This window comes from Ceratotherium simum, chromosome 15 (genome assembly GCF_057802395.1).
Source record: "Ceratotherium simum simum isolate JZ-2026a chromosome 15, ASM5780239v1, whole genome shotgun sequence".
Lineage (NCBI taxonomy): Eukaryota > Metazoa > Chordata > Mammalia > Perissodactyla > Rhinocerotidae > Ceratotherium > Ceratotherium simum.
Genome location: NC_141914.1, coordinates 37,379,343 through 37,401,182, shown reverse-complemented (window position 1 = coordinate 37,401,182; position 21,840 = coordinate 37,379,343). Strand labels below are relative to the sequence as shown.

General features: G+C 40.2%; 1 protein-coding gene across 3 annotated transcripts in view; it reads right to left on the bottom strand.

Moving 5' to 3' along the window:
• IGF2BP2 (insulin like growth factor 2 mRNA binding protein 2) overlaps positions 1 to 21,840 on the bottom strand; it is a 151,714-nt gene that overhangs the window by 19,525 nt on the left and 110,349 nt on the right. For 2 of the 3 annotated variants that reach the window (XM_087439896.1, XM_004424617.3), the window contains exons 5-10: positions 21,093 to 21,156; positions 18,006 to 18,278; positions 16,000 to 16,134; positions 7,330 to 7,452; positions 6,843 to 6,978; positions 3,839 to 3,967 (exon numbers count right to left, since the gene is read on the bottom strand). In XM_087439896.1, the coding sequence (XP_087296022.1) occupies positions 3,839 to 3,967; positions 6,843 to 6,978; positions 7,330 to 7,452; positions 16,000 to 16,134; positions 18,006 to 18,278; positions 21,093 to 21,156 (860 nt within the window). The remainder of the gene's footprint in view (positions 1 to 3,838; positions 3,968 to 6,842; positions 6,979 to 7,329; positions 7,453 to 15,999; positions 16,135 to 18,005; positions 18,279 to 21,092; positions 21,157 to 21,840) is intronic. The other variant, XM_004424618.3, reaches the window with a different exon arrangement.

Genomic DNA, 21,840 nt, shown 5'->3' with positions numbered 1-21,840 from the left:
GCCCTGAGCTAACATCCGTGCCCATCTTCCTCTTTCTATGTGGGACCTTGATAAGTGGTACGTAGGTCTGCGCCTGGGATCTGAACCTGCGAACCCCGGGCCACCAACGTGGAGAGTGTGAACTTAACCACTACGCCACCAGGCTGGTCCCAAAATATATCTATTTTAAATTATCATGGCACAAGACACCACAATAAAGCAAAGAGAAATGACAAGCTGGTGGAAAATATTTACAACACGACAAATGGTTAACAGCCGTAATATGTAATTGGCTGTTACAAATCATTAAGAAAAAGATGGAGGGGCCGGCCCCGTGGCTTAGCGGTTGAGTGCGTGCGCTCCGCTGCTGGCGGCCCGGGTTCCGATCCCGGGTGCGCACCGACGTACCGCTTCTCCCGCCATGCTGAGGCCGCGTCCCACATACAGCAACTAGAAGGATGTGCAGCTATGACATACAACTATCTACTGGGGCTTTGGGGGAAAAAATAAATAAAATTAAATTAAAAAAAAAAAAGAAAAAGATGGGGGAAGAAAAGATGACAATAGCAGCTAAGATTTACATGGCAATTACTATGTGCAGGTTTTAACTTATTTAATAACTCTTACAACAACTCCACAATACGTGTACTGTTATTACCCCCATCTTACAGATAGGGACATTGAGATGCAAAGAGGTTAAGTTGCTTGCTCAAGGTTAAAAATAGCAAGTGATAGAGCGGAGATTCAAACCAGGCAGTCTGGCTCCAGAACCTATACTGCCTCTCAACAGACTGATGGGCACAGGATACAGAAAGACAATTCATTAGCAAGGGGATAAAATGGCCAATAAACTTAAAAGTGCTGTGTCTCATAATAACAAAAGAAATGTGTATTTTACAGTATCAGATTGCAAGGACTAAGTACACTGGTAGTGAGAGTATGGGAGGAAAAAATTCCTCTGTCACATACTCCTGGTGGGAATGAAAAGTAGTACATCCTTTATGTATCAAAATTTATATATTATGTATCAACATTTATATATTTTATAATGATACATTCCGTATAAAATTTATACATTATTTGGCTCAGCAATTCTATTTCCAAGGATTTATTCTAGGGAAATAATTGGATAAGAGAGCCAAGATGTATATACAAGGATTTCCCTTGTAGAGTGAAGATTTGGAATATATATATAACATATATGTATAAACAATTTGTATATAAATATAAAATTTATTTACACACACACATATACATGGAAACACTGGTTATCTCTAGATTAAGAAAAACCTGAACTTTCTACATTTCTGTATTATTTACTTCTTAATTACTATGTACGTATTACTTTTATCACCAGAAAATAATTTTAAAATGCGTTTTCATACATACGCATATGCATTAAAAATTCCAGAGTCTAGAGACCAACTCATGCATATGAGCCAGCTATAAGGTGGTACACAGATTTCCTGACCTTTGGATGCCAAGAGCAAAAACACTAGAGTTTTGTGATGTATAAAAGCAACCAAGAAATATCTCAGTTCCTTGAAATCTAAATGCCTATGTGACAGGAAAACAATATTTTCTAAGTATTTAATGTATGCCCACGACCCCACTCTACCCTGTCCTTCTCAGGAGGCCTGGGCCCACCAGGGAAGCCCACAAGCCGGCAATGCAGATGCTGCAGGTGTGGCTTCAGGGACCTGTCCCAGGTCCTACACAGGTGGGTGGCGATGCACCTCCATGCCCTGGCCCTGCACTTCTGCAGCTGCCTGAAGGAGATGTCTGCAGAGGCCACAGTGTCACAGAGTCAGGGCAATGGTGCGCTCTGGATCAGAATCTAATCTTGATCTATGGGATCAAGACCACAATTACATGGCTTTCAGCGTAAAAAAGAAGTTTTATTTAAAATCTATTTTATAAGGAACAAGAGCTATGTATTTTAGTAAACTACTACTACTGTTTTAGTTTAAAATACTACTGTTTTAGTAAAACTCTCAGATGTAAAGGAAGCTTTCCAACTGGCAAAACCTATTTTCAAGTTTAGAAAATCTTCTGCTTTCATGTGAAAACTTCTCCTCTTCGTTTAGTTTTGGGATTTGCAAAGTTTTTCTGTAAAGGGCCAAAAAAAATTTTAGGCTCTGCAGGTCATAGAGTCTCTATCGCATCTACTCAACTCTGCCATCCTATTAGGAAAGCAAACATTCAATATGTAAACCATTTGGTCATGGCTGTGTTCCAATAAAACTTTATTTACAATATAAGTGGTAGGCTAGATTGGGCCCTTGGGCTGTAGTTTGCTGGCCCCTATTTAAGATGATCAATTTTAGAAGTGGTCTATTTTATTATACCTCTTTTCCCCCACCACTTATGTTATTTAGGTTGAGAGGGTAGCCTGGCTTTTGAGGTTATCTTCTGTGGGCAGTATATATAGCCTTTCTCCCAAGAAATGAGATGTGCCTCAATGCCATTTAATTGTACCAAGCTCGGTCATTCTCAAATCTCACAGCAAACGTACGGAGACGTGCACCTGTCGTAACTGTTCTCGCTCCTTGGAGCAGCCACGTGACCATAACAGCTGCCTCTAGCTCCCTCTAACACACACACATGCGCACATACGTACACATGGCTCAATATTGGGCCCTATCCTTCAGTTTAAGGGAAAACGGATATAACTCTAAAGCAAGAGTCTGAAGATTTAGAAGTGACTCAGAGGATCTACATATAAACAAGATTGCTGAATGTATGTTCCTGAGACTAAGGACGTGGGTGCCAGTCCATGTCTGTATTTTGTTGGCAGAACAGCACAGAGGGTTCATTTCAGCTCTCTACAGGTAACCCAAGGAGCTCCTAGGAATTCTCATACTGTAATGCCTACAGATAATGTTTACCAACCTGGTTCTTCTCATTTAAACAGTATAAACATTGGGGGAAAGAAAGTTTGCTTCAGAAATAAACAATAGATGCGGAGGGCCGGCCCCGTGGCTTAGCGGTTAAGTGCTCGTGCTCCGCTGCTGGCGGCCCGGGTTTGATCCCGGGCGCGCACCAACACACCGCTTCTCCGGCCATGCTGAGGCCGCGTCCCACATACAGCAACTAGAAGGATGTGCAGCTATGACATACAACTATCTACTGGGGCTTTGGGGGAAAAAAATAAATAAATAAAATTAAAAAAAAAAAAAACAATAGATGCGGAGAAGAATTAGAAATAGAAAAAAAACAAAAAGCTGTTAAGTATCCTGAACCCCAATTTGGTAATGTATTGTTCTTGAATAATGCTCGTGAATAGGAGCAACAAGTAGAAAACTCATAAAAATCACATTACTTCTTTTGTTATTAATCGTGACTCAAACAATACTTATTGAGAACCTACTAAATGCCAGGCATTGTGCTAAGTGTTGAGAAACAAACACTGTGTATTATTTTCTTTTAAAAACTGCCTATTAATAAAATATAATGCATTTGACTTGTAGACATAGGTGGGAATTATATATATATCTAACTCCAAGAATCATCCAGGTACCCTAATATTTTAATAAATGAACAACGCTCATGAAGGTTCTTATATGAACTAACAGTTTTTTACAATAGATAGGCTTCTAGTTAATGAATTTTCTAGTAGTTTCTTTCCTAGATATGATAATATACTATGTTTAAGCGCATATATTTAGAGGTTGGTTTAATAATATTAATCTGTCCATTAGGAAAAAGTCCTAAGAAATGTTGGATTCATTCTACAATCAATTTAATTATGAGCATGGCCTCCAAATTAAAGCTTTAGCTCTGATCAACATAGCAGAGTAATGCTCCTGCCTGGGGGTGCCCAGCGCATGAGCAAATCTCTGAATGCTGAGCTACTTACAGCGAAAGGGTGGTAGGGGGGAGCGGGGGGAGCTCCTCGGGGCCCTGCTGGTGGAGGCAGCATGGACAGTCCTGTTGAAAAGATGCCAAGTGCGCTGAGGTTCAACCCCGGGATCAGATTGGCTTGTTGCTGGGAACAGAAATGGAGAAAAAGTTGAGGGGAGGAGACCAGAGAGGGCCAGCTTGCCTGGGTCAACCTCTATCTTGTCTGGTTGGCACCAGTGTCTCCTAATCAGCTCCACCCCGGCCCAGTGGGCCTCTTCCCCACTCTGCTGCCAGAGTGGGCTCTCCAAACCTCAGCCTGACCACGGTCTTCCTTCAAAGCTTCTCTGCCACCCTTGAGAGTGTCTATACATCGTAACACAGCAAACAAGGCTCTTCCTGGGGACCTAGGCCACTTCACCAGCCTCTCTCCTGCTAACTTCTCATCCCCATCCTGCCCAATCCTGCTCCTCTCTCACCTCTGGACCCCTGCACATGTTGGGTACCTTGCAAGGAATGTGCTTCTCCCCCTCCTCATCTGGCTAAGTCCTTCTCATCATGTGGATTTCACCTGAGCTCAGGTGTCACCTCATCCAAGAAGCCTTCTTTCACCCCAAAGGTCTCAACTCAAGTACCTTTTCTGCGCTCTCTTAACATTCCTATGTTTCCTTAAAATAGAACTCAACACATGGTACGTGAATCACCTGTGTAGTTACCGCTTCCCCTTTAAGACCATAATTTCCTTGTGGACAGAGTCCTTGTGGACTTAGCATTGTGTGCTCAGTGCCTGGTACATAGTAAGTATTCAATAAATATTTGTTGAAGGCATATGTTTAAAACAAATTGGATTAACAGTTTTTTTAAAACTCTAGCAGGGAAAGATCAGACCCTTCACTAGGATACCACACACGTAAACTCCATTACCCAGATTTAGGATGGTTCACAACTTTGGCTTTTTCACCATTTAGTTGCCATCTTCATGATTCTCTCACTTGCTTGCTTATTTCGCATTTAAACACCGGGATGCTCACACACGACGGGGGTGAGTTTTAACTACACAGCCCTTCAGAGGCAGAGGCATGTAGCGACCCCTCCAGGCCTGTGTCCGACCTGCCCCTACCTTTGTCTCCCTGGACACTAAGCAGCTCTCTAACATATTCTATTCTATCTGTGCCTGGGGTCACCCAGCAACTTGCCTTCTTTTATTTTTTTAATTTTGTTTTTTTCTTTTTTTGCTGAGGAAGATTCACCCTGAGCTAACATCAGAGGCTATTCTTCCCGTTTTTTTGTATGTGAACCATTGCACAGCATGGCCACTGACAGACAAGTGGTGTGGGTCCACCACTGAGAACCAAACCTGGGTCGCTGACATGGAGTATGCTGAACTTAACCACTAGGCCACAGGCCTGGCCCCTTGCCTTCTTTCGGAATGTTTGGAATACTAGAGCTGGGCTCCTTAACCTTTATCCCATTTGATATATAAGATCTAGTAATTTTGTTATTCATCTATCAATGCATGACTTTAGTACAGACATGAATGAATCTAAGTGATAGGCTCAGGTGAAGATGTGTGGAGCACCCAGACCCTTTTGTAGCTTTCCCAGGTGTTCACAGAAAGAGATGTTTATCATAAGACGTCAAGATCCCAAAAGAAGAAAATGAGATCAATGGATGATACTTCCATAGCCAAATACACACAAACTGTAATCTTATCCTTATCATGTCCCATAATTACCAGGTGATGTGGGCTGCTGAGGTGGCGGTCAGGGTAAGGTGGGAGATAGTGTACTGACGTGAATAAGAGGGTCCTGTGGAAAGTGCTGCATGAGGGAACTGGTTTTAACCTACATAGCTCTTTGTCATCATTTATTCCTCTATGAAATGCTACCAGGTCGGGGATTTGCTTCAAAGTTATCCAAAGGGGGTGGGGAAGTGGATAAAGGTTCAGACGAAACAAGACAGGCCATGAGTTAATAACTACTGAAGCTGGATTATGGGTATATGAGGGTTTATCACAGTATCATTTCCTCTTTTGTACCTGTTAGAAAATCTTAATAAAAAATGAAAAAATTTACTCCTCTGAGTTGAGCTTCGGCTTTGCTGATGGACAAATATTTTTAAGATTTATGAATGCCAGACTGGTGTCTTCCCATTATAAAATGGGACCTACGTAGCACGAACAGGAAGGACAAACCCAAACCAGTTTGCTAGAAGTATTAGTGAGAACTTAGGCAGTTGACAACATTTATTGGGCAATCTAAAAGAGCAAATCAGTATGTAACAGATGAAAATCAGAAGTTAATTTTAAAGTATATATTTTTAAAATTTAAGAAGTAACAGGACAATATTACAGCAAGTTTGGAAAGTAGAAAAACATCCCACTTTCCTAACATACCAGCTATTTTTATTTTTATATGAAGATTTCCAGTCATTTTGATCCATTTTATTTTACATAATTCCAACCCTAGTTATATATACTTTTACATATTCTTCTTCTTTTTTTTTTGTGAGGAAGATTAGCCCTGAGCTAACATCCAAGGCCAATCCTCCTCTTTCTGCTGAGGAAGATTGGCCCTGGGCTAACATCTGTGCCCATCTTCCTCTACTTTATACGGCACACCGCCACAGCATGGCTTGACAAGCGGTGTGTCGTGGTGCGCCTGGGATCTGAACCTGCGAACCCCGGGCCGCCACAGTGGAGCGCGCACACTTAACCGCTACGCCACCAGGCCGGCCCCCTACATATTATTTTCTTAACTAACATTATATCATAAGCAATTCCTCATTCTTCAAAGTTATGATTTTAATGGCTTCATACTATTTTGTCCAGTGTATTTATCATACTTTACTGGTTGGTTTCCCGATTGTGTTAATGCCCTTGCCCCAAGACCACAGGAATAATTCTGCATACTTATTCTAAGGTGCTTCTTCACTAGCTAAACGACAATTATTCTTAAAGAAGCTTGGGTCCTGCCTGAAGACACACGTGAAAGCCAGTAGAGAAGAAAACATTAGGCACTTACATTAACAGCCAGCATATCATTTTCAAAGGCCTCACGCAGCTTCTTCATAATCTCTATCTCAGCGTTGGCACAGGCCTCAACTGTGCCCTTCACAGTGATGGTTCTCTCAGGGTTGTATATGCTCAAATCCTGCAAGCTGGCCACCGAGAAAAAGAGAGAAATTTCCTTTTTTTCAAAAGGAAAAATAAAATCCCAGAAGGATCATAAATAAGTCTTGGTGGAGGAGGCAGGGAGAACACTAGATTCCCTCATCACACGCTGTGGTATAGCATACCGGCCTTCTTATCTCAAATCATGGTAGTGACTTAGATCATATCCATAGCAGAAAATGTTTGACTGGTAACTATTTATGTATTTGTTTTGATGGTGTTGGAGATAACATCACTTATATATTCCCATTTTAGGGAAAAGCAGATGAATGAGCTGGGCATATCAAAATGCTCAAATTCTCTATTATTGGACACAGTTAATCTGATGAGTGGCTTACGATGAGATTGTTATCTTGGTCCCCGTCTCATGTTCAATTTTCTTCAAATTTCTGCCTTCTTTCCCAATCAGTCTTCCAACCAAGCCATTGTGGGCCAAGATTTTCAGAGGAATCTCTTCGGCTCTAAGAGAGAGAGAGAAACAACAATTGAACACTTAAGGTGGACACAGTGATTGGCTCCCAAGAGCTATTACCCTGATTTTTTCTTACAAATAGAAGCCCTTTTGTTCAGGTACCAATGGCCATGGGCTTTAGGAGGGGCTGAGTGCCTCACCAACCCCAGAGCATGACTTCTGATTAACATAAACCAAACCATGGTAATTATACTCCCCTTGTTGTGACTGGTTGGAAGTGGGTCCATGAGGCAGATCTACCCAATGAGGTATGAGGAGAAGTCTGTTGGGTGACTTTATGAAAGTTTTCCTTGCTCTTAAAAAAGGCACAAGGGAGAATGACACCAGCCAGATGTCAGACTAGAAAGCTACAGGCTGTCCAACCCCAAGGAGACACCAAATTAACAACAATGGACAGGCCAGAATACCTCTGTGAGAACCCTAGAGATCAGCTGAGAAGCTACAGCACCCACGCCATTATAAAACCCAAGGGATTCCAGCAACAGGGGTAAAAAAATTTGTGACATTTGGCGAGCCCATTTGTGCTCCTTCCCCTACACAGCATAACAAAGAGCAACTGGGAGGAAATCTCCCATACCAGGGCGTCCCCCTTGGGATGGAAACAAAAGACTGAACCATGAGTTCAACATTCTGGCTTGTCTGGGAGCTGCCTCAGGGATTGGTTTCTGCCTCGCCTGACTCAGAGGGCTGACAAGACTGGTGCCAGAATTTGGAAGCCACTGAAAACAGAGTTGAACAGTAAGTTAGAGCTGTAGTTCCATGGTCAGAAGCTGGGGGGAGAAAGAGATCAGAAGTTTGAGAGGTCCTAGAACCTCCAGCCAGGCTGATTAGTGAAGGTATTCCCCTGAACAAAGCCAGTATGCAAAGCCTATGAGAGGTGGCTGTTTTTTCAAATGCCCAAATCCCAGCAAAATATTACAAGGCATACAAAAAAACAAGGAAACACAGCCTAATCAAAGGATCAAAATAGAAATCCAGAAACTGACCCTAAAGAAACTCAGATCTATGAGCTACCTGACAAAGAATTGAAAAGAACCATCATAAACATACTCAGTGACCTAAAAGAGAACACAGACAACTAAACGAAATCAGAAAAATGATGTATGAATAAAATGAAAATATCAACAAAGAGATAGAAACTATAAAAAACAACCTAACAGAAATAATGGAGCTAAAAAAATACAAAAATTGAACCGAAAAATTCATTAAAGGGTTCAACAGCAGACATGATCAGGCAGAAAAAAGAATCAGCAAACTTGAAGATTGGTCATTTGACACCATCAAGTCAGAGGAGGAAAAAAAATGAAGAAAAGCAAAGAGAGGCTAAGAGACTTATGGGACACTATCAACTGGACCAACGTACACATCATGGGAATCCCAAAAGGAGGGGAGAGAGAAGGCGCAGAGAACTTATTTGAAGAAATAATGGTGGAAAACTTTCCAAATCTGAGGAAAGAAATGGACATATAGATTTAAGAAGCTCAAACAACTCCGACTGGGAAAAATCCAAAGAGAACCACACTCAGACACATTATAATCCACGTGTCTCAAGTCAAAGACAAAGAGAGACTCTTGAAAGCAGCAAGAGAAAAGTGATTAGTAATATATAAGGGAGTTTCCATAGGATTATTGGCAGATTTCTCAGCAGAAATTTTGCAGGCCAGAAGGGAGTGGGATGATATATTCAATGGGCTGAAAGAAAAAAACTGTCATCTGAGAATACTGTATCTGGCAAAACTGTCCTTTGAAAATAAAGGAGAAATTAAGACTTTTCCAGATAAACAAAAGCTGAGGGAGTTCATTACTATTAGACCTGCTCTACAGGAAACGCTAAAAGGAGTCCATTAAATTGAAATGAAAGGACAGTAGACAGCAATGCAAAGCTGCATGAAAATATAAGGTTCTCTAATAAAAAGAAATACACAAATACAGTAATCTGCACTATAGTAACAAGTATAAAATTTAAATGACAAAAACATGAAAAAAGACAAATTTTGTTAACAGGTATACAATATATGAAGAGTAATTTGTGACATCAGTAACAAGGGGGAGTGGAGTTTTAAAGGAGTTTTTTTTTAATTGATGTCATAATAGTTTGTAACATTGTGAAATTTCAGTTGTACATTATTATTTGTCAGGCACCATATAAATGTGCCCCTTCACGGCTTGTACTCACCCCCCTAGCCCGTTCCCCCTGGTACCCACTAAACTGTTCTCCAGAAGGGGAGTTTTTGAATGCGACTGAAGTTAAGCTGTTATCAGTTTAAAATAGAATGCCATAATTTTAGCATGTTTTACGTAATTGCAAGGGTAACCACAAAGAAAATATCTATAGAATACATACAAAAGGAAATTAGAAGGGAATCAAAGAATATAACTAAAACACACACACACACACAAAGGAAGGCAGTAAGACAGGAAAGTAGGGACAATAAAACTACAAGACATACAGAAAACAATTAACAAAATGGCAATAGTAAGTCCTTCCCTATGAGTAATTACTTTAAATGTTAGAGGATTACACTCCCCAGTCAAAAGACATAGATTGGCTGACTGGATTAAAAAAAACAGGATGAAAGATCTCAAATCAACAACTTTACACCTCAAGAAATTAGAAAAAGAAGAACTAAACTAAACCCAAAGCTAGCATAAGGAAGGAAATAATAAAGATTAGAGCAGAGATAAGCAAAACAGAGAACAGAAAAACAAAAGAAAAAAAAAAAATCAATGAAACTAGGAGTTGGTTGTTTTGAAAAGATCAACAAAACTGATAATTCTTAGCTAGATTAACTAAGGAAAAAAGAGAGAACACTCAAATATCTAAAATCAGAAATGAAAGAGGGGGCATTACAACTGATGCCACAGAAATAAAAACGATTATAAGGGGGGCCGGCCCCATGGTGTAGTGGTTAAGTGCCTGCGCTCCGCTGCTGGCGGCCCGGGTTCGGATCCCGGGCGTGCACCAATGCACCGCTTGTCAGGCCATGTTGTGGCGGCGTCCCATATAAAGTGGAGGAAGATGGGCACAGATGTTAGCCCAGGGCCAGTCTTCCTCAGCAAAAAGAGGAGGACTGGCATGAATGTTAGCTCAGGGCTGATCTTCTTCACACACACAAAAAGAAAAATTTTTAAAAAAATGATTATAAGAGAATACTATGAAGTTGAACACCAACAAATTGGATAACCTAGAAGAAATGGATAAATTTCTAGAAACACAACCTACCAAGACTGAATTATGAATAGAAAATCTGAACAGACCACTAATGAGTAAGGAGATTGAATCAGTCATCAAAAAAGAAAAGCCTCCCAACAAAGAAAAGCCCAGGACCAGATGACTTCCCTGGAGAATTCTACCAAACATTTAAAGAAGAATTAACACCAATCCTTTTCTAATTCTCCCAAAAAATTGAAGAGGGGCAAACACTTCCAAGCTCATTCTATGAGGCTAGCTTTACTCTAATACCAAAGCCGAACAAAGACACTTCAAGAAAACTACAGAGCCAGCCCTGATGGCCTAGTGGTTAAAGTTAGGCATGCTCTGCTTTGGCAGCCCAGGTTCGGTTCTCAGGTGCTGAACCACACCACTAATCTGTCAGTAGCCATGCTGTGGCAGCAGCTCACACAGAAGAACCAGAAGAACTTACAACTGTATACAACTATGTACTGGGGGCTTTGGGGGGAAAAGAAATAAAAAAGGAGGAAGATTGGCAACAGATGTTAGTTTAGGGTGAATCTTCCCCTGTGAAAAGAAGGAAGGAAGGGAGGGAGGGAGGGAGGGAGGAAGGAAGGAAGGAAGGAAGGAAGGAAACAACAGACTAATATCCCTGATGAATACTGATGCAAAAATCCTCAACAAAATACTAGCAAACTGAATTCAAAAGCACATAAAAAGGATTATACACTATGATCAAGTGGGATGTATTCTTGGAATGCAGGGATGGTTCAACATATGATAATCAATCAATGTAGTATACCACATCAACAGAATGAAGGACAAAAACCGCACAATCACCTCAATTCATATAGAAAAAGCATCTGACGAAATTTAACACCTTTTATGATAAAAACACTCAACAGTCTAGGAATAGAAGGAAATTACCTCAACATAATATAGGCCATTTGTGAAAAGCCCACAGTGAACATCATATTCAATGGTGGAACAAGACAAGGGACAAGACAAGGATGCTCACTCTTATCATTTCTATTCAACATAGTATTGGAAGTCCTAGCCAGAGCAATTAGCTAAGGACAAGAAATAAAAGGCATCTAAATTGGAAAGGAAGAAGTAAAATTATCTCTGTTCACAGATAATATGATCTTATATGTAGAAAACTCTAAAGATGCCACAAAAAAAAACATTAGAACTAATAAACTAATTCAGCAATGTCGTAGGATATAAAAATTAACACACAAAAGTCAGTTGTGTTTCTATACACTAACCACAAACAATCTGAAAAGGAAATTAAGAAAATAATTCCATTTACAATGCCATCATAAGGAATAAAATATTTAGGAATAAACCTAACCAAGGAAGTAAAAGACTTATACACTGAAAACTACAAAACCTTGCTGAAAGAAATTTAAAAAGACAGAAATCAATGGAAAGACATCCTGGATTCATGGGTTGGAAGACGTAATATTGTTTAGATGTCCATACTACCCAAACTGATCTGTGGATTCAATACTATCCTATCAAAATCCCAATAGCAATTTTTGCTGAAATAGAAAAATTCATTCTAAAATTTGTACAGAATCTCAAGGGACCCTAAAGAGTCAAAACAATTTTAAAAAAGAACAAAGTTGGAAGACTCACATTTCCTGATTTCAAAACATATTACAAAGCTACAGTAATCAAAACAGTGTGGTACTGGCATCAAGACAGACAAATAAACCAATGGAATAGAATAGACAGCCCAGAAATAAACCCTCACACATATGGTCAAATGATCTTCGACAAGGGTGCCAAGGCTACACGATGGGAAAAGGACAGTCTCTTCAACAAATGGTGGTGGGAAAACTGGATATCCACAGGCAAAAGAATGAAGCTGGACCCTTATCTTACTCCATATACAAAAATTAACTCAAAATGGATTAAAGACCTAAATGTAAAACCTAAAACTCTAATATTCCTAGAAGAAAACACAGGGGAAAAGCTTTATGACAATGGACTTGGCAATCGTTTCTTGGCTATAACACCAAAGCACTGACAACAAAAGCAAAAACGGACAAATGGAACTCCATCAAACTTAAAAACTTTTGTGCATCAAAAGACACAATCAGGGCCGGCCCCGTGGCTTAGCAGTTAAGTGCGTGCGCTCCGCTGCCGGCGGCCCGGGTTCGGATCCCGGGTGCGCACCGAGGCACCACTCCTCCAGCCATGCTGAGGCCGCGTCCCACGTACAGCAACTGGAAGGATGTGCAGCTATGACAGACAACTATGTACTGGGGCTTTGGGGGAAAAATAAATAAATAAAATCTTTAAAAAAAAAAAAAAAAAGACACAATCAACAGAGAGGAAAGACAACCTATGGAATGGAAGTAAATATTTGTAAATCGTATATCTCATACCGGATTAATATGCAAAATATATACAGGATTAATATGCAAAATATATAAAGAACTCCTACAACTCAACAACAAAAAATCAAACGACCTGTTTAAAAACTGTGCAAAGACCTGAATAGACATTTCTCCCAAGATGATATAAAAATGCCAAAAATTACATGAAAAGATGCTCAACATCACTAATCATCAGAGAAATGCAAATAAAAACCACGATGAGATATTGTGAATACAAAATATTACCTCATACCCGTTAGTTTGGCTACTATCAAAATAACAGAAAATAACAAGTGTTGGTGAGGACGTAGAGAAATTGGAACCCTTGTGCGCTGTTTGTGGGATTGTAAGATGGTTAATTGCTATGGAAAACAGTATGGAGGTTCCTCAAAAAATTGAAAATGGAACTACCATGTGATCCAGCAATCCCACTTCTGGGTATATATCCAAAAGAATTGACAGCAGGGTCTCAAAGAGATATTTGCACACCCGTGTTCATAACAGCACTATTCACAATAGCCAAGAAGAAACCCAAATGTCCACGAATGGATGGACGAATAAAGAAAATGTGGTATATACGACAATGGAATATTATTCAGGATTAAAAAGGAAGGAAATCCAGTCACATGCTATAACACGGATGAATCTTGAGGACATTATGCTAAGTGAAATAGGCCAGTCACAAAAAGACAAGAATTGTATGATTCCACTTGTCTGAGTTTTTCTAAAGTAGTCAAATTTATAGAAACAGAAAGCAGAACGGGAGTTACCAGAGGCTGGAGGGAGAGAGAAAAGAGGAGTTGTTGTTTAACGGGCATAGAGTTTCAGTTTTGCAAGATGAAAAAGTTCTGGATATTCGTTTCACAACATTGTGAGTATACTTAACACTCCTGAACTGTGCACTTAAAAATGGTTAAGATGGTAAATTTTATGTTATGTGTTTTTTACCACAGTAAAAAAAAGTTCAAAAAAAAAAAAACAAACAAAAAAAAAAAGGAAGAAGGAAAGATGCCTTGTCTTTCAACTTTTGAATATTTTTGTGTGGGGACACAAGATCAGAAATCACCACAGCCATCTTGTCACCACCAGGGGAATATCAGACATACCTTGAAGAAGGTAAAGCAGAAAGACAAGTTGTGGGTCTTTGAGACCATGATTTAACTGACCTTGGAGTCACTCTACGCTAGGACTTCTTGTTATGTGACATAGTAATTGTTTCTTATTGCTTAAGCCACTTGTTATGTTTTCCGTCTCTTGAGACCACAAGCATCTAACAGATGCATTACTGCTCAAGATACACGCACACTTGAAGAAGCTCCACTAGAATGTGACTTTCAGAGGCCTGAAAGTTGGCCTTGTTCACTGGCACATAGTAGGCGCTCAATAAACATTTGGCAAATGAACAAAAAGAAAGTTTAGGATCCCTCTTTTCCTACATCTTCCACCTCCTACTCATCCCCCTCAGGGCTCAGCTTAAGTGTCACTTACACAAGGAGGTCTTCTCTGAAACCCTCTAATCTCCTCCAGTCCTCCTAAAGCCTTGATGAGGGTCTCCAGTTACAGTGAAGCACTTCTCATAGCCATGCTTAGTTATTTTATGGTGTAATTATTTGTTTAACGAATCTCTCACACTGGATTGTAAGCTCCATGAAAGCAGAAGTGGGTCTTGCTCATGATTGTAGCCTCAACCCCCAGCACAGTACTTAGCAGTGTGGCACTTAAAAATTTTTTATTTCAAAGATATTCAAACTCTACCTTGGCTCTACACGAAAACTTAAAAATCCAATTTATAAATTAGTTTTTTTGATTATTTAGAATATTGTAAGTTGCTTGCACTTGGGTCAAAAGACCAATGAGGGTGTTATTTATAAAGTTCTCAGTAACTTAGATGAGGGAGGGGCTTCTTCAAATTAAGCCATGGCATTTGGGGGTTTCAAAAGCCCCAAGTAGAGTAAATAATTCACAAGTGAAAGGTTAGAGTCCCTTATGAAACCTGAGAGTTGATTTGTAATGTTTTTCTTTTAAGGCCTACTATTACCTTCTTGGTTTTGGAACACTCTTATTTGACATTATTTGCTAAATTAACTTTATATTCAATTCATCCCTCACTGCTTCTCTATAAAAAAACTGCCACCACCGCCCATAAGCGGATTTTGCCAAACTGATATAAAACCTTTTTTATTACGTTGTCTACTCCATTACCATTAATTCATTTATAATACAAAGACAATTGGTTTAGGAAGAACTGTATTTGCCATTCAAACTGGTGCAACACACATTAAGCTGTGGAATCCTAAGAAGTATTTTGTAAAACAAAGGGAGAGAGGGAGAGAGAAGAATAAAAGAGGAAGAAGAGTAGAGTAGCCACTTGGATACCAGTTTCTACTACTTAAGGAAATGTAATCCTTAATTTAAAAAGAGTGCAAATAATTTAGGAGCATGGTGGCAAACACCTTTTCCAGGACAGTAAATGATGGTTTTGATGACAACGTACATTCTATACCTGCACTGTCCAATATGATAGCCATTAGCCATACACGTGACTATTTTATTTTAATTAATTACAATTTTAAAATATTCAGTTCTTCCATTGCACTAGTCACATTTCAAGCACTCAGTAGCAAAATGTGGCTAGTGGCTATTGCATTGAACAGTGCAGATAAAGAACATTTCCATCATTGCGTGGCATTGGACAGCACAGGTCTATATGTTCGTACCAGTAATTATTACCAATGAGTGATGGAAGTATTCGAATCACCAAGACAAACACATGAGTGGAAAAACAGACATATTATAAATGTAGAAGATTTATTTCCCACTGTCTTCTCCATGGGAACAAATTTCTTAAAAATAATCCCTTTCCTGCTCCCTTTACTGAGTAATAGATTTACAGTTTCTTAAAAATTGCTTAAGCTAAATGAATGAGAACCTACTCTTATTCTCTGTTGAGTGATCTGGGCATTGCATGCAAACTTACAGTTTGGTCTCATCAGCCTCTTTCTGCATGATTTCAAGAATCATGCGGCATGCTTCAGAGGTCCCCTCTGGGGTGGCATGGATGGTGACAGGCTTCTCTGCAGCCCCAGAGTTCTCCTTTCTATGGATGTCTACCCTGTAGGAAAAGAATCAGGAGCCATAGCACAACGTCATCTGGGACAGGATCCTAGTCCCAAGAAAGCGTCACACCAGCCAATGTACAGCAAGGACGCAGACAGACAAGAAGTGTCATTAGCACGTTTGCAACCAATGCCATTCTCCAAGGAGGCGACAAGCAGTGCAGGGGATCTTGTGCCAAACTTGAATTCTTTGCAGCTCCATTTAGAAGGGAATATTTCTTACAGGAGTGCTGGGGGACAAAGGCACCATGCCAACTTGGTAAAGAAGCCAGTTTGGTAAATGAAGTATTTTGTGTAGTCTTTCAAACGATCGTAGAAGTAAGAGTCAAGTGAGTGGGATAATACTGCACATTGGCACAGTGCCGGTCTCTGAACTGATTGCAGCTTTTAAAAGCCATATGTTAATCCAAATCCAAACACCAAATTCAAGCCAGCTTTATATATTTGAGTGTGGACAGAAACAGAGGCATGCCCTCTCTCTGCCTCTCGAAGTTTTTGGTTTCCTTGCCACTGGCAGCCTGCCTTCTTCCAGGCTCTTAAAACTAATGTCTTAAAAGCTTGATGACTTTATCAGACTTCGTTGGGTAGTTGTGGCCCTACTTGTTTTTGTTAACTTTCAAAATCACATAATTGATTGTATCCCTTTTTACTTTGGCTCTTAGAAAGCCCAGATCCAAGTCTTTGGCCCACTTCTAAAAAAATGGGCACACACTTTGAGAACTAACCTCACTTCTATTTAAACTTGTTGCATTCTTAAAGCCACTGTAAACAATTTTTGGAACAAGAAGACACATAAATAAAAGTCACTTTCGCAGTGAAGCCAAGTTGGAGGGGAAAAAAGGGCTGATTTTAAAATAAAAGGAACATCAGACAGTATTTCCCCTCTCTACTATCTCATCATTTCACTCTCATGGTTATGAACTCTGAGACTCATTTAAGTCTCTATCATCTGGGAGTAACTCAGACGCTTTGAAGAGAATAGTGTTTTCTCTTTCAGGTTACAAGACTCAATGAATGACCTGAATAAAATGCACTAGGCACGTAAACAATATTTGTCAGTAATTTGGTGCTTTGCAATTTAAATGCTTTCACAGTAATTATTTCATTCACTCTGCCTATCCTAATTCTCACAATAATCCTGCTTTACAGAAGAAGCAATTGATGCCTAGAGAGGTTAAAATTTTTTCCAAGATCGATAGCTATTAAGTGGTAAAACTTGCATGGGTCTTTGTTTTCAAGTCCTGTGCTTTCTTCATTACATCATGGTATGGTCTGATGAACACACAAAAATCAACAACCCCATAAGTCACTTTATCCACTACAACTCCTATTACCAATCCAATCTCCTTAAACAGACAGAAAACTAAACATAGGCTAATGTACTTTATTTCTTGCTCAATATAGCAGTGACTCACCCACTTCCTTTATGTAGCTATTTGTGAGACTACCTAGGTGGTCTCAAAGAATGACTACCACCCAGGGCTCTGACTAAGGAGAGGAGGTAAGAGCTAAGATAAGTGGGTTCTAGGATCCCACAAAGTTCAGCCCCATACCTCTGCTGTTTTAGAAATAGATGCATTCATAAGCATCAGTTAGCTTATGAGAACAATTCTTGGCTGTGAGGTCATTAGTACCTTCTTTATGAACCTATAGTGTTTCAGGGTATGACCTTTAGACCATTGGTATGGAAGTCATTAAAGCCCCTGGCTTTATGTTAGTCTGTTAGTTCTGTTTAAAGAAGCCACCATCCCATACAGCACAGCCCCCCACTGCTGACGCAAGCAATAGCAACCTGAGGATGGCTGGGACCCACCAGCACTCAGGGGACCCCTCAGAAGGAAGCAAAGGAAGCCCCGGAGGCACGTACCGGGACTGGGTCTGCTTAGTGATGTTCTTTATGGTCAAGCCCTCCTTTCCGATGATGGCACCAACAAACTGGGTGGGGACCAGGATCCGCAGCGGGAAATCAATCTGTCTGGCCTGAGAAGAGCCCCCAGGGGCATGGCCTTGCTCCCGGGAAGAGTGGTCCCCACGCTGGGCTCGCTGAGGGGGCGAAGGGGAGCTCACCTCTTCATCCGGGATGTAGGAAATCTTGAAGGAGTAGTTCTCAAACTGATGCCCGCTTAGCTTCTCGATGGCTCTGAAATGCAGCAAGGGCAAGCAAGCTTTGTGAGCTTTGCTAGAGAACAATGTCAGAGAGGACCCTCCGGGTCAGTGGACTGGTTCATTCAGTCTTGTTTACCAGCTGCCTATGTGGGCGCTGTGCTGGGCACTGAGGATACAGCGGTGAGCAAGACGCCATCTCTGCTCCCTCAGAGCTCGTGGTTAACAATTAAACAAGTCATCACAATGTATAGGCCTGGTCAGATTGATATGCAGTTTTGCATTCTGCTTTTTTTCACCACCCAAGGCTGTATCCTCTTCTTCAAACACTCTTTGTAAATACTGGTATAAAATTATGACTCATTTCTTTCTCATTTTAATCATAATTCATAGTTATTATTATTGTTTTTAATTTTTATTTATTTATTTTTTCCCCCAAAGCCCCAGTAGATAGTTGTATGTCATAGTTGCCCATCCTTCTAGTTGCTGTATGTGAGACACGGCCTCAGCATGGCCGGAGAAGCGGTGTGTCGGTGCGCGCCCAGGATCCGAACCCGGGCCGCCAGCAGCCGAGCGAGTGCACTTAACCACTAAGCCATGGGGCTGGCCCATAATTCATAGTTATTAAAAATTCAGAAATAGATAAGGAAAATAAGAAAAAAAATTTTAGTCCATCCTACATCTTTGTTTTTCCTAAATATAAGTGTATTATATTTATAAAAATGGACTAATACTATTCATACTACTTTATAACCTTCAAAAAATAGTTAATACTCTCAACATTTTTCCAAGTCATTAAATATTTTGCAATTTAGTTTTTACTGGTTATTTAACATTGTGTTGATTTACCTAGTTTTTACATGATTCTCTCTTTTTTTTTTTTTTAATTAGAGGTTAATTTTTTTTTTTGAGAAAGATTGGCCCTGAGCTACTGTCTGTTGCCAATTTTCCTCCTTTTTTCCTTTTTTTTTTTCCCCAAAGCCCCCAGTAGACAGTCGTATATCATAGTTGTACATCCTTTTTGTTGTTCTGCGTGGGGTGCCACCTCAGCACAGCTTGATGAGCAGTGTGTAGGTCAGTGCCCAGGATCCAAACCGGTGAACCCTGGGCCGCCAAAGTGGAGTGCACGAACTTACCCACTACACCACCGGGCCAGCCCCATGATTCTCTACTGTTAGATAGATATATTATGTCCAATCTTTTACTACATATTGCATATAGAGTTGCCATGGACATCTTTGCAACTACAACTTTGCACACAGGACAAATTCCTAATGGAATTGCTGGGTCAGAGAGTATGCAGAATTCTAACATTATTAAGTATTGCCCAGTGTCCTTCTGGAAAGGTTTCAACATTTACTATCCCATAGCAGTTAAGAGAGCATTTGTTTCCTTGAATCCTCAAAAGCACAGAGTATTATTATTTTAATAGATTTATCAATTTGAATGGGAATAAATGATATTCCACTATTGCATTTTAAAAATTATACATGAAGTGGAACAATTTTTTCACATGTTTTTGGCAGCACTTGAAAACATCAACCCTGGGCTGGCCCCGTGGCTTAGTGGTTAAGTGCACGCACTCCGCTACTGGCAGCCCGGGTTCAGATCCCGGGCGCGCACCGACGCACCACTTCTCCGGCCATGCTGAGGCTGCGTCCCACATACAGCAACTAGAAGGATGTGCAACTATGATGTACAACTATCTACTAGGGCTTCGGAGAAAAAAAAAAAAGGAGGATTGGCAATAGATGTTAGCTCAGAGCCGGTCTTCCTCAGCAAAAAGAGGAGGATTAGCATGGATGTTCGCTCAGGGCTAATCTTCCTCACAAAAAAAAAAAAAAAGGAAACATCAACCCTATTCTCCTAGGCTAATGTGTAGGGTTTGTGAATTTAATACAAAGCAGCACCTTCTGAATTCAATAAAAGCAACAAAGTAACATCATGGACGGGGCCCTACCTAAGCAGCAGCTGGACAAGAACTGTGAAGGTGAGCTGTTGGTATCTATCCTGCTTACATATGCGTGCAAATGTCAACAGCAAATGAACTATTGCCTTTTTCAATGCAAAATTAACTTTTTGAAAACTAGCAGTATGAGAACAGGTTAAATATGTCTTCATGTACGTTGAAACCTTGAAAAAGAAATAAAACTATAATGCTGGGATGTATAACCAAGGTTATACCACATCCATAAAGCATGATCATAGGTGACCCTAATTCTATTTACTTCAAGGACCTCCTACAAAAAGGAACTTTTTTGGTTGTTGCTGTTGTTTTTTTAAAAAAGTCAATCAATGTCCATTAATAGCCAAGCTCAAAATTAACCATCACTAAAGCCATATAGTCATGAATGGGGACTAGAAAGTAAATGGGAGTAGGAAAAAGAACCCAAGCCAGGTGCTCTTTGATTAACTACTTCCAGACAATTCTCACTGAGGGGGATCCCCCTTTAATACTATAAAGAGGAGAAATTGATGTTTCAGCATCCATTCAGTGAGTGTGGATAGAAACAGGCTTGTGCTTCTTCCTTGTGGTGTATGGAGGAAGCTCCAGGTAAAAGTGGCTCCCAGGGGTTGGCAAAGCAGAGTCTAGAGACACAGTGTCACAGAGCTGGTGCCCTCTATTCCTAACCATGTCAAGACACAGTCCCCACCTTGGGTTTTGATGCCAAGGCCCAACATTTTTCAAGATAAAGTCTCTGTATAATTAACAAATAGACATGCCCTGGAGGTCCACTGGCATGTCAAAGACTTGCATCTTTCCATAAAAGGTTTCTAAACACAGGACTCAGCAGAATTCAAAGACAAGCCTCCCCTAAATTTAAAACGAAATAAGCCCAAATCCACTTACGTTTTTGCTTCTTCTCTTGTTGCATATGTGACGTTGACAACGGCAGTTTCTGTGTCTGTGTTGACTAGGAAAGAAGCAAAAAACTACACTGTCATAGAAAAAAACTGTTGTCGACCTCTGGCTCAATGTAAACAGACTTACTCTAGAGAAAAATGCACAAAAAAAACTCATCGCCCTAACTCTAGAGTTATTTGAATCTCTACCTTTATTCAGGTGCATTCATAGTAATGTATAATCAATTGTATATACACATTTGTAATCAATTCTATATACAACTCAAAGCTATATTTTCACTTATTTTATCAAGACTTTTGCATGTGTAACTGTACACTTTCTTTGTATTTTTCATTTTTAATACCTACGTAAAATTGCAGTAAGTAAATGTGCCATGATTTTTGCCTAACCGTTCCTCAACTGTTGACAAATGGGTTGTTCCCAGGATTTGCTATTCCTTTTTTTTTTTTTTTTTTAAGATTTTATTTATTTATTTTTCCCCCAAAGCCCCAGTAGATAGTTGTCTGTCATAGTTGCACATCCTTCTAGTTGCTGTACGTGGGACGCGGCCTCAACACGGCTGGAGAAGCGGTGCGTCGGTGCGCGCCTGGGATCCAAACCCGGGCCGCCAGCAGCGGAGCACGCGCACTTAACCGCTAAGCCACGGGGCCGGCCTCAGGATTTGCTATTCTAAATAGTGTTGCCAACAATCACTTTTGCTGCAAATATCATTTGATTTGTGTTCTTCTGAATT